The 12,565-nt window shown below is 37.8% G+C and overlaps 2 protein-coding genes across 5 annotated transcripts; both read right to left on the bottom strand.

The window, feature by feature from the left end:
- Positions 1 to 616: 616 nt before the first annotated feature.
- mtdha (metadherin a) lies at positions 617 to 7,567 on the bottom strand. Of its 4 annotated transcripts, none has more exons than XM_079485210.1 (12): positions 6,982 to 7,567; positions 6,281 to 6,406; positions 4,624 to 4,708; positions 4,152 to 4,313; positions 3,938 to 3,985; positions 3,604 to 3,762; positions 3,153 to 3,233; positions 2,957 to 3,028; positions 2,711 to 2,835; positions 2,525 to 2,626; positions 2,322 to 2,436; positions 617 to 2,133 (listed from the first exon to the last, which is right to left on the bottom strand). In XM_079485210.1, exons 1-12 carry the CDS (start codon positions 7,336 to 7,338, stop codon positions 2,066 to 2,068), a joined length of 1,500 nt encoding a protein of 499 aa, XP_079341336.1. In that variant the 5' UTR covers positions 7,339 to 7,567; the 3' UTR covers positions 617 to 2,065. The 4 variants fall into 4 exon arrangements, with proteins under 4 accessions (XP_079341336.1, XP_079341335.1, XP_079341337.1 ...); XM_079485209.1 differs by having other exon boundaries at positions 4,152 to 4,316; positions 6,982 to 7,535; XM_079485211.1 differs by having other exon boundaries at positions 4,152 to 4,316; positions 6,281 to 6,403; positions 6,982 to 7,452.
- A 469-nt stretch (positions 7,568 to 8,036) lies between these two features.
- Positions 8,037 to 12,509, bottom strand: rrm2b (ribonucleotide reductase M2 b). The gene is made up of 9 exons (XM_079485523.1): positions 12,354 to 12,509; positions 11,665 to 11,814; positions 11,362 to 11,478; positions 11,108 to 11,241; positions 9,758 to 9,852; positions 9,525 to 9,658; positions 9,276 to 9,380; positions 9,078 to 9,191; positions 8,037 to 8,974 (listed from the first exon to the last, which is right to left on the bottom strand). Exons 1-9 carry the CDS (start codon positions 12,396 to 12,398, stop codon positions 8,822 to 8,824), a joined length of 1,047 nt encoding a protein of 348 aa, XP_079341649.1. The 5' UTR covers positions 12,399 to 12,509; the 3' UTR covers positions 8,037 to 8,821.
- Between the last annotated feature and the right edge of the window lie 56 nt (positions 12,510 to 12,565).

Raw genomic sequence — 12,565 nt, 5'->3', positions numbered from 1 at the left:
AGATATTTTGAAGATTGTGCGGAAACCAAATGCTAGATCTCATCCCCCATTGACATCCATTCTCCCTATGGCAGTAAATGTGGATGGGATCGGTTTGGTTCATGACATTAATCAAAATATCTTTCTTTGTTTATCAGATTATATAGTATTTACATTTATACAGGTTTGGAACAATCCGAGTGTAAAATGATGACAAACTACCACTTTAAATCATATATGGACAAATGCACACAATTTTAAGCATATTATATTTCATATATTATTAAAATATTAACCTATTATTTATAATAAAAGTTTAATTGACCACTTCTTCAGATGTGACTGTAAACAACAGCGCACAACTGCTATTGGTTTAGGAGGCTTGCAGCATCATGTGAATGTGCTTTTTTGAGACAAAAACACCAAAATATAATTGAAAATGAAACCAAAGGAAAGATCAGAGTTTGCACATGTGACAGTTCACAAACCATTTGTTGATTGTATCTTATTCAGAATATTTTAAGTTAATAATAAAAAGTATCAGCAAAACTAATTCGAATGAATTAAATCCATTCATGTATGAAGAATAACAACAAAAATTGCTTCAGCTAGCGTTAGTCCATCATTGCAACGAGTCTTCCAAAGAGCAATTTGCTTTTATTTAACAAATTAACATAGAAATATTGCATTGACTTAAGTAAACATGATCATTCTTAAATCCATAAACTAGTAACTGTATGTTAAATCCGTAAACTAGTAGAAATACATTGCTCGAATCACCTCTAGAATGATAAACTAAGGCAGGCAACCGACGCAAGCTCAGCGTGCCTCAGAATCACGTGACCTACCGAAATGTTCAAAAATGACCATGAGCAAAACACCAAGTCAACCCAAATATGAATATGCATTTAAAATGCCCCCTACACATCCATTCATCATTCATTAAAGCCTATTTACAGTGGGGAGAGGTACTTGCACGAGTGGACAGAGAATCAGGACATATTAATCATCACTAGAAATCAATTTGAAATCCATGCAAGTGCAACATTAACATCAATCAAATCTGAATTGTCACACCTCCTATTAAAATAAATCAGAAAGAATAAAAGCATACACTACTAAGTACAGATTAAGGCAACAGATTCCTGATACTGATCCTATGTTTGTGTCATGGAATTTAAGTTGCTCTAATCGATCAAATCACATAAACCTACAAACCTTCTGTCAAAATAAAAATGACAATTAAATGTTCACATTGTGCAAGATTAAAAGGAAAACATAGACAAGGGAATTTTACAACCTTCAGCACAGTGCAATTACAAAGAGTTTGACCATAGAAAAAAGCCCTTACAGTTCTATACATATGGCGTGGCTTCTTCTACTTTTAGGTTGTAAAAAGTAAAGCATCGAGTCCAAATAGAGTTGATAAAAAGGGAGTCTCAACTCTAAACACATCCGATATCCACACCCAATTATATAGGTAAAATATATATATGCTTAGGACGGAAAGAAAGCACTAAGAAAATAGGTTTAGCTTTAGAAAATTCTGTCTAATAGCTCTCGTTTTTCACCGCATTGATCTACATGATTACAGTAATGCACCTCAGCTAACATCAAAGAAGTACTGACTCGCAGCGCCTCTCTGTGGCTTCCAACACTAACTGCAACACTTCAGCAACTGTAGCAAGTGCAATTCAGCGCAGGAACAGCAATGATGTCACGTAAATGAAAAACGTCCTGCAATATCTTCAGTCCACCTTCAACTTTTTCAAATTGAGTTTAGTAGCCGCTGATCATGAATGTTCGGCTCCACTGAATGTTTGTCTGATATCAAGGATGAAAGGTATTCCTTGACACGTCTCAGTGTAGCGTCATAGTGCACATAAGTTGTGTTCCAGCCAACGGACTGTTCACCTTTACTCTAGTTTTATTTGTATTTTTTTACGGAGTTCGTTCAACTCTCAGATTTGTTGCTATTTTGGGTTTTTTAAAAGCACAGTAAATTTATTCTGTATAAAATCCTGTTGTGGGATATTCTTGCATAAATGAACGGTTTGCATAAGCTTCCTCTGACGTTTTTCAGGGTTCATGTTTCTCTTCTGACTTTTTTCTTCTGCACCTGCTTCGGTGGCTCCCAGTTCTGATCAGATTCCTCTGTGGATGCAAAAGTGAAGGATTCTTTTCAGTAAGATTATATTTCTAACAGCAAATCAGTGTCTGTGCCTGAACAGTCATACGTTTATTAACTGTTTGGATAATTAATTTGTCTTGATCACAAAAAAACACACAAAAGGTAACTTTACATACGTTTATTTAAATAAAATACACGTTTATTTACTCACTTTGTGAGGACGGTGGAGGGACGTTTTGCTTGGATACATCCTCCTTCGGGACACGAGGAGGAAGGGGCTTCACAGTCACATTCTTCTCTGCAGGAGCAGAACTCTCTTGGATCAGCTAAAGAATAACAACACAACCAAATGACCAAACCTGCAGAATTCAAACACCGTCACGACTATTCATGTCAAATTAATGTAATTCGTACCTCCGAGGATGAACCTTCCTCTTCTGGTCTCTTCTTTTTCTTTCTTCTCTTGGATTTGCCACTTCCAGCAGGATCGGCATTATCATTGTCATCATTGGATTCCTGAAACCATCCAAGCACTTCGTCAATAGTCTTGTTTATTGAGACTGGAATATTTGAAAATTAGATATATTGCATTTTCCATACCCCAAGTGGCTTAGAGATTGGTGTCTCTTTTGGCACAGGGGCATTATTCTTGGGTTCTTCAAAATTGCCCCATAATTCAGTCGGAGCGTTCCAGTCTGAACTCGGGTCCACAGCAGCAAATCCATCTGAAATCATATGGAAACGCAAATATTTTTTTATCGCAAGTATTTTGTAATATTTACACAAGATTGTGACATAGCAAATGTTTGGCCTTCTGTGAGACCTCTAAACAAATTCTAAACTTACTGCAGTTAGACCACTCATTGTCAATAGCATCACTGCATCGTTCAATGTTAGATTGAGACCCAGGCTCTCCACCTACAAAAACACAGTCAGACAAAAGGTTAAAATATGCTAACATTTTATCGATTTTGAACCAAATATTCATTCCTGTGTATTCTTTGATAATGCGGGGGTGCTTTTTTTAAAGATTCGTAAATACCAGATGTGGTTAATCCAAGCATTGTTAAGTTTACTGGTTTCACTTCCACTTTAATTCTTCCATCAAGACCAGTCAATGGCCCTATGAGACAATTAGATGACACGTCAAATGTATAACTAAAAACTGTTTGATTCTCTATTTCCTCTATTCCCTTAAATTACTCAATGAATATAAGAAAAACAGCTAAGAAGAGCCAAGTACAATTTCAGCCAATTGCTAATTTTTAACAGATAAAGCAATGTTATAAACATGTTGTTACATCTCAGTCGGCATTGCATAATAAAAAGAATCTTAAACATGAATTAAAATGCATGTTTATTAACATCTTTGTGATTTCTTTAGATCCGATTGGATAAAACACTACAAAATTAATCAATTTCAATTCACAATACACAAACTTAACTGTTGTAAATATGATAATTTGAGGGCATAAACGGCCACGTTCCATTACCTTCTGATTCGGTTTTCCAAGAGTTCTCACGGTTCTTGTGTACAGGAGCCTTTTTACCGACAGATCGCTTCTCATTGTTTGAAGCATTCATTTGGGTTTGGTGCTTCACTGTCCACCCGCCTCCATTTACGGTGTTTGCATCAATCCGGTTGGATATCACTACAGAAAGGGTGAAATTTATGAATCGCTACCGTCGCCACTAATCTTTTGCACATTAGTTAAGTATTACAATATGTAAACCCATTCAGCAGAGTTCTGGAGATTTAACCATACAACCAGTCCAAATAATGCACAAAATGCTTCCAGTTTCGAAAAGTGGAAATTGCTATTTTACCTGGGGCCATAACAGCATCATCCTTTGCGACCTTGGGACGTGATGACTCTACAGTAAAACAAAGAGTGATTGTATGACTCAAACCAGCTCAAATTTACGCATTTCACGAATTTATCCTTCCAAATTGACATTTTCTCAGATGCCATCATTATCTTTTTTGGTTGTTTAAAGCTTGTCTCAAAAGAACACCAAAAATGGAAATGGAGAACTGTACCTTTGTTTTTCTTGGTGGCTGTTGTCGGCACAGGCGGCGGCTGTTCCACCTTCCAGCTGGCACGATCGCTGCTCTCGGGGCTGCCGGGGCTGTCTCCAGGGCCCTTCTCCTTCTTGCGCTGCTGACGTTTCTCTCGATTGCTGACTTTAGTCTCCCAAGCACCTGCTAAACACAGTCATACTGAGAAAGCAAAGCACTTTCAATCTTCCTCTAACAGGATTATTTGAAATGTCCCTTCGGCAACGAGTTAAAATCAGAGTTACCTCATGAAATATAGGCTCGAACTGCTATTATACTATCGGAAGAAGAGACACCAAATCAAAATAATTTATATACTATTTGTTTTTGTTTAGAAGTTTGTTTGAAGCGAGGAAATCTCATCGCGTTACAAATGTGAACCTGGTGCCGCTAAATGTTTGCATGTTTGGTGCTGCAGCTGCTTTTGAGTTTGTCAACCAAATGAGTTTCAAACCTTCATCGGGTTCCTTTCCGCTAGAGGAGGAAACATCTTGGGTTGCCTTTACCTCTGGTTTTGGTTTCTTCTTGTTTTTCTTGGCCTACATAGTAACCAAAAACACACTCATTTACAACTTCCCGGTCATAAAGTACCCCTACACACACAATACACACTTACTACGGTTTCAAATTTGTGGGTGTGCCATCCCATTTTATACACTTGGAAAGAACATCCTAAAATAGTTATTTGGTCTTAAAAACGTGTATAATGCTGGAGAAAGGGCCTTGGTTCAGGGTACATATTTCATGTTTAGATGTCCCCTGCACTTGCTCTGTCTGTAATTATCGGATTACATCCTGATACTGACACCCGACCTCTGAATCACAGACTGAACCAATGCTGATCCAAACATCCTTTATAGAACTACTAAACAAAACAGTACTTTTTGCAAAACGTTAAATGTTTGACCTTTGAAAGGATATTAAAACTCCCTTCTAGCAAAGTTTTCACCCCAGTTAAACTGTAGCATTGTAGTTGACATGCTTTATTTGATCTAAAACATCATAGATTTTACTCATGTATATTTTTTACTTTACTATATTAACACTGTATGACTATTTAAATAAACTAGCAAATGCAAAACGTGATTTTAAGAAGAAAAAAAAAACACTGAACAGTAACAGCATTGACACACACAGCTCCTTAAACATTAGATAACTTCTCTTACTTGCCTTAGCCATGTATTTGTTATACTAAAAGTGTAGTGGCCAGGTTTTTTGGGATTGTTCACCACTTTTATAACAGTTTAAAGTGATAGTTCACCTAAAAGTTTTAATTCTCGCATCATTTGCTGACCCCCATGTCATACCTGTATAAATTACTTTGTTCTGTTGAACACAGAGAACAATATTTGGAAGAATTCAATTCTGTGACACCATTGACTGCCATAGTAGGAAAAATGTAATGGTAGTCAAAGGTGCAATGTTTGCGTTCCTAAATACTTCAAATATCTCACTGTGTGTTGAACAGAACAAACAATATACAATACGATACTTTCCTACTATTGTAGTGGATGATGTCACAGAACTGAAAATTGCTATCACTCTTACAAATATCTTTCTTTTGTGTTTAACAGAACAAAGAAATGCATACAGGTTTGAAACAACCCGGGGCGAGTAAATGATGACAGATCGAAATTTGTTGAGTGAACTATCCCTTTAATTAAAATACTTCAATTAATTACTGTACCAAAACCATGGTTGATGTAAGGGTTTCAACCTTCAAATTGTCATTGATAAAAAACATACGTCATAACGTATAAAAATGCACAAATTTAATGACAAATATTACATACTTATATTAGAATCGCCCTGCTGAAAACGTACAAGTGCTTAGAGAGAACTTTGCTACTTTGAGTGACCTTTAGAACTTTGAAAAAACAGGACAGCAAACAATTCTGGGGCACTTTTTACTACTATTGTTTTTTCTATGGTAGTCAACGGGCGTTGAGATCTGTTTGCGTATAATTTCAAATATCTTTCTCTGTGTTCATCTGAAGAAATAAACGTATACATATTTGGAAAAACTGGAAGGCGAGTAAATGATGACAGAATTTTCATTTTTGGGTGAAGTATCCCTTTAAGAAACATGCAAGAAAATATGTAAGATGAACCTTTGCATCAACTGGAGTCTGCACTGGTGCAGGTGCAGGTGCAGGAGGGGTTTTCTTCTTCTTCTCCGTGACTTTGATTTCCTCTTTGGGTTCAGTAACTGCCTGTCCATTCTCTTGGGCCTTCTGCTGCGGGCACATGACAGTTACAAACTCAACATTTCCTTCCTCCCTTCAACTGACAGCCTCTCTAAACTACCCTCGGTCAATGAAAACCGTCCGGTCTACAGATATGAGTCTTCAAATCATATAAAATCGGACACCAGCGGTCGCGTTAAAGAAAAACGAAACTTATAGTAGCATGCTAAGCTTGAGCTAGCCGGTCAGCTATGTGGCTACGTGGCTCTCGTGTCTGTCTTGTGACAACATTCGTGATGGAATCTCAACGTCTGATTGAATCATTTACACTTAAAACTAACGAGGATATAAAAGACGAACAGTTAAAGTGCTAAATGCGCAAATGTTTCTACCTGAGCGAAGGTTTATCGCTGGCTTTGACAGGTTAGCAGTTAGCCACAAACTGATTAACAGAACGATATTGGACGAGTTTCAAAATCTAATGTGCTGCCGATCAAGACAGCATTTAAATCATATCATAGGCGCCTAGTTATAAATGCTTACAAAGGCTGTCTATGGAGCAAACTAACTAGGGCTTTTTGACACCTCCATCAAAACCAGAAGATGAAAATCACAGGCCGCTGTACCTTGTCGGCTGCTTTCTTTTTGTTCTTCTTCTTCGGTTCGCTCGGTTCGGTCTTCACAGTCTTTGGTGGCGGGGCGGCTTTGATCTGGGTCTCGGCGGCGGTGCGGGGACTGCTGGTAGCGGTCACCGGAGCCGTTCGGCGCTTTCTCCGTCCGCAGGCCGCGACCGCCGCCACCAAAGTCAGCGCGATCACCGCCGCGCTCAGAATCGCCCACGACGGGTACCTCTCCGGCTTCAGCCCCAGATCCACCCCGAGCTCGGTTCGGAGGAAGTCCACGCTGGATGACAGTAGCCCGCGGAGACGGTCCGACACGTATTCGGCTCGCTGCGTGGCTAAGGTTCTCCAGTCCTGGTCCATTTTCAGCGGGCAGACACGAACCGCACGCAAAGACAGAATGAAGTGCTGCTGGCTGTAAGAGCGAGACAGCTAGTGAAGGGAGAGGTGGGAGGGGCTGTAATACTTCTCGCCTTCTTCTTTAAGTGAATGCTTTCTCATAATAACCTAGTGAGATGAGTACACAGATAGCTTTGTTGGTTGTAGGCCACACTGTCAACGGTTGCATTCAAGTGCACAGTTTAACCCTGTTGGCAAAGTTATTGCAAATGAATGATAAAACAGGAATTTTTGTTTAATAGGAAATACATTTGTCACAAACTAGCTAGTGCTAAATTAAAGGAACAGTTCACCCCAAAATTAGAATTCTGTCGTCATTTACTCGCCCTTAAGTTGTTCCGAATCTGTATAAATGTAATTGTTCTGCTGAATACATAAGAAGGTGTTTTGAAGAATGTGGGAAAGCAAACAGAGGGACGTTTTGGCAATTTTTTACCACTATGGTTAGTCAACGGTGGCCAAGAACTGTTTGGTTATAAGCATTCTTCCAAATATCTTCCATCAGAACAAAGGAATTGATCCAGATTTGGAACAACTTTTGGGTGAGTAAACGAAGACGTGGATGAACCTTAAAGGTTAAGCAATGTTGATACCCATTCTGTTTTTCATTTAGAAAATGAATTATTGTTATGTTATTATAATTACTACTATATCGTATTATTATGCCACAAGAGTATTTTTATAGTAAAATAAAAAAAAAATGATATATATGTAATCAAAAAATTGTGAGCATGGTTGGACCAACCACTTGCTTCCTCTATAAAATAAAAATGAAACATGTCAACTATTAACATTTTCTATCTTTAGTTGAAAAAGCTTCACGTTTGTAAAAACAAGCTGTAACCACTGCCTTCTTTGTAAGCAAAGGTTTTAAGACAATAACAATAATCTACTAAAAAAGGGAAATGAACAGGCTTAATTCAATAAATCCAGTAAACTGACTTGGTTCGGAAGAAGTGTTTCCCTAATGTCATGCCATCAGGTGTAACATGTACATGATTTGTCATTATTAGTTTATTTCTTTGCTCTTCCCTTGAGAGTATAGAGGTCACATATGTTGTTGGTGAGATGTCTATAGGTCTCCAATGTTTTATTCCTGGAATTGTTTTCTCAGTGGCATGTGTCCTCAAGGATTACTTGGTGTGTTTATTCAAAAACATCATTGAAATCCCAAAAGATTTACACCCAAAATACTTGTGTTTTTTATTTCCTCTTAGGAACCCCCTTACTCTGATTTCAGTCTTTGTACTGTCAATGTAGTAAATTCATTCCGTGGAGTTCATATGTATTATGTACATTAAAAAAACAAACCAAGACAAAATAAAAAATCTCGATTTTGTATTGTTCACTTTCTTTGCTTAGAATTAAAAGAAAGAGATCTTAATGACATTTCACTCAAGAACAGAATGAAATGCAGTTCAATAAATAAATACATTCTAGCTCATCATTAGAAATCTGCATCAAGAGTAAATTCACAGTCCATAACGTTTGACATCACTCCGAGCCGCTGGTATTCAGCCACTCGCTTCTCAAAAAAGTTAGTTTTTCCTTCCAGTGAAATCGACTCCATGAAATCAAAGGGGTTTTCTGATTGGTACACCTGTTAAAATAGAAATCACAACGCATTGTTTTATTTACATAAAACGAGACTTTTGCATATATTAATATGAGACTAATATCAGTAGTTTTGGTATATTTCTCACTTTGGGCAATCCCAAATCTGTTAGCAATCGGTCAGCAACAAACTCGATGTACTGCTTCATAAGAGAACAGTTAATTCCAATCAGATCGACTGGCAGGGCTTCAGTCAGAAATTCCTTTATATAAAAACAAACACAGTTGCAGTTACACTCATGACATAAAGCATTGTGTGGCATTAGTGTACCGTCGTGCATACGCACCTGTTCAATGCTCACAGCTTTTGTGATGATATCCTTGATTCTGTCAGCTGAAGGCTTTTTCACCAAGTAGCTGTACAGCAGACATGCGAAATTACAGTGCAGACCCTTTAAAATATAAGATATTATACCTTATTTTTGCTTTTGTCTAAAGTGCACTACCTGTAATGGATATTTTTTGTACTGGGAATTAAACCCATGACCATAGTGTTTCTAACAATGTTGAGCAACAGAAACATAATACTTTCTAACCTCATCTCTACTGATGAGCTCATTGGAGTGGGTGAGCCCAGGCATCAGGCCTCTTTTCTTCAACCAGTAGATGGCAGCAAATGACCCAGAGAAGAAGATGCCCTCAACTGCTGCAAACGCCACTAAACGCTCTCCTGGAAATACATTAATCGATTTGATTCAGTATAATATTCTATATTGGAAAACACACAGACACCGAGTAGACTGGCCTTAAATGTCTTTATTCAACCCACCAAAAGATGAGTTTGTGTCAGAGATCCAATCTAAGGCCCACTCTGCTTTCTGTCTTACACAAGGCATGGTCTGAATTGCATTAAACAAATTGTCCCTGTAATAAGAAAAGCAGAAGATTAAAGTATTGCAGAAGTCCATGGGGTTTGAATGTAAAGTGGGTAAATTTAAAAAATAAAGTGGGCATGTTCATGGAGGGTGCATTGTTTATAACATGTTTAAAGGGATAGGTTACCCAAGCTCATGTTGTGGTATCGGCAAGTACCAGAAAAAAAATTTGGTCTTTAAAGCCACAATATGGAAGAATTTTGATATGAAATATCCGAATCACTTGCAGAGTGAGATATATTTCATGCATTTGTGTACAAACATTATCCCAAATGTTCCCAAGTATGTGCAAATCCAAAGAAATTCCTATTTCAAATAACTGCCCGTCCCTTGTCTTCCTTGTATTTGTTGCATATCAGTGACTTAATATCCGTTGCTCCGCACTACCCTCAGTTTCCGGTTTTAGAAACTACGGCAACACGCAAATGTAGAAGTGGTTATACAGCATCTGGGACGCAGTATCTGTTATTCTGTTATTATGGATCACGATTGTTCTTTGGCGAGTAAAAGAAACCAAAAAAGGCGTAAACGTAGTTTACTTTTTAAACGACGACTGTGTGACTGTTTTAAACACGTAAATCTGTGTAGCAGTACGCTACCGTATCAATTGACCAAGTCCAATATAATTTGCGGGCTAACGTAGCACAATCCACGTTTCTTGCAAGCTAATTCATTACAATGACATTCACTTAAATTCACTCATTACCTTGTCCGCGAACAATGTGGCCAATCTCCATACGCCTATGGATGGCACAAACAACATGTCCCATAATTCCACTCTCCTACATAACCACATTTAGCTTCGCCTTTTGTTGTTGTTTCAATGTGCACCCTCTAGCAGTCCAAATTGACATATTGTAGCTTTAAAAGTAAAAGTAACTTACTTTAACTTTACTTTACCTACTTTAAGGAATGGTAAATGTCTCAGTGGTTTTGTGTCCATACAATGGAAGTCAATGGAGGGGGAGGGTTTTTGGGTTATCTATCCCTTTACGACTAATTTAAAACATAGAATAAGACCTGTTTCTACTTAAAGATATCTGGAAATAAACTAATATAATTTTTTGTGTATAATACTTTGTGAAAAGTCAAAAGCATGTTCCCATGTTTGCTCATAAACCACATTTCACAAAACTGCAAAAAGTGGCAAACCCAATCTCACATCTGTCACCTGTGTACAAGCAAGTTTCATGTTGCAACTGACATTGTTACAATGAACATCCCATCGCCCATTTTCATCTCACCTCTCTTTCAGATCCCTGATGTATGTGTTGATGAGCATGCCGTACATTTCAGAGTGCACATTTTCAATAAGGATCTGAAAGCCATAGAACGAGCGAGCCTCTGGGAGCTGTACCTCTTGACTAAACCTCTGCACCTAAGTGAAGATAAACATTCTTGCTCAACGAACCCATTTCATAAGCGACACTTGAAATTGATTTTCTTTATCATGAAGTACAAACAAATGGTGTTTGAGGTCAGATGTAGACAGACTTGCCAGGTTCTCATTGACAATCCCATCACTTGCTGCAAAGAAGGCCAATACATGAGATATGAAGTGTTGCTCGTCAGACTTCAGGTTGTCCCAGTGAGCCAAGTCCTTTGATAAATCAACCTAGACAAGTCAATAAACAAAAGCATGGTCACACGGGCTGAAACTAGATTACAAGCATTGATGCGATGTTCTAAGATCAGTGTCTTGGCAATTGTAATTATTTAGTAACAACAACCATTATAACAAATTTGTATTTTTGTGTAGTCTATTAACATTAAAGGTATATAAAAATACAAGATTCTTCACCTCCTCAACCGTCCAGAATGAGGCCTGAGCTTGTTTGTACATTTTCCAGATGTCTGGGTACTGAATAGGAAAGACAACAAATCGCTTTGGATTTGCTCTGAGAAGTGGTTCATCTTCAATGCTGTACGGGTTAACATCCTTGTAACCGTTCTGTAAAAAACAGTTTGTAGAGTTATGATAAGTATTTTCTGTTGATTTTAACATTCATAGTGAGATAGAAGAACAGATGCACACTGCACAGCCACAGCTTGGGCAAACTGATGACGAATCTGCTTACGAAAACATGAATACACACATAACTTGTTTTATAACATGCTCTTATAAAAGTGTATCCTAATGAAAATATTAGTTAACCGATTACATTATTTGTGAATAAAGAAAATTTGAATTATTCCAATAATACTATAAAATTTTTGTTTCAAACATACCTTAACCCTATTCATCTTTAACGTAGATTCAACGTAACTTTCCATTCGCGTTTCTCAATACTAAACAGGTACAGAGTTTTATTGTAGCAACATTTCCCTTTAAAAACTCGAAATACCGCTTTATACATTACTGTCTGTTTGCCCAGGACGTAAGGCCCTTTGTTATGAAAGCTCAACAAGCATAATGAGGCCGGCAGATTCGCCATTTCCTCGAGGACAAACCTGTCCGATCACGTGAAAAACAAATACGTTTATTATTACCTGACAGTCCATAATGTCCGTGGAAGTGTTTACGCTCGAGTTCATGTTTATTATTGTGTTTAATCCACAGCGGTGAAGCTGCGACCTCTCTGTGACGCTGTCATTCCTGAAACCGTATGATGTCTATGGCTGAAACCACACTCGTGGCTCCTCCTCCAGTTTTACACTGTATTAACCCTTTCACTCCTACAGGCTTTCAAAAAGTTGATTTA

The sequence above is a fragment of the Barbatula barbatula genome (genome assembly GCF_947034865.1).
Source record: "Barbatula barbatula genome assembly, chromosome: 21".
NCBI lineage: Eukaryota > Metazoa > Chordata > Actinopteri > Cypriniformes > Nemacheilidae > Barbatula > Barbatula barbatula.
This window is presented reverse-complemented; position numbering and strand designations above follow the sequence as displayed.

What these genes read in the sequence shown, in the direction of transcription:
- mtdha (XM_079485209.1), bottom strand. Translation starts at nt 7,338, where the DNA reads ATGGACCAGGACTGGAGAACCTTAGCCACGCAGCGAGCCGAATACGTG. An exon ending in TTGGAAAACCGAATCAGAAG is followed by an intron (nt 3,234 to 3,603) that starts GTAATGGAACGT and finishes ATTGTCTCATAG; the next exon opens with GGCCATTGACTGGTCTTGAT. An exon ending in AGGAAGGTTCATCCTCGGAG is followed by an intron (nt 2,437 to 2,524) that starts GTACGAATTACA and finishes GTTATTCTTTAG; the next exon opens with CTGATCCAAGAGAGTTCTGC.
- rrm2b (XM_079485523.1), bottom strand. Translation starts at nt 12,398, where the DNA reads ATGAACTCGAGCGTAAACACTTCCACGGACATTATGGACTGTCAG. An exon ending in CGGACATTATGGACTGTCAG is followed by an intron (nt 11,815 to 12,353) that starts GTAATAATAAAC and finishes TGTTTTTTACAG; the next exon opens with AACGGTTACAAGGATGTTAA. An exon ending in AAGCTGTGAGCATTGAACAG is followed by an intron (nt 9,192 to 9,275) that starts GTGCGTATGCAC and finishes TTTTATATAAAG; the next exon opens with GAATTTCTGACTGAAGCCCT.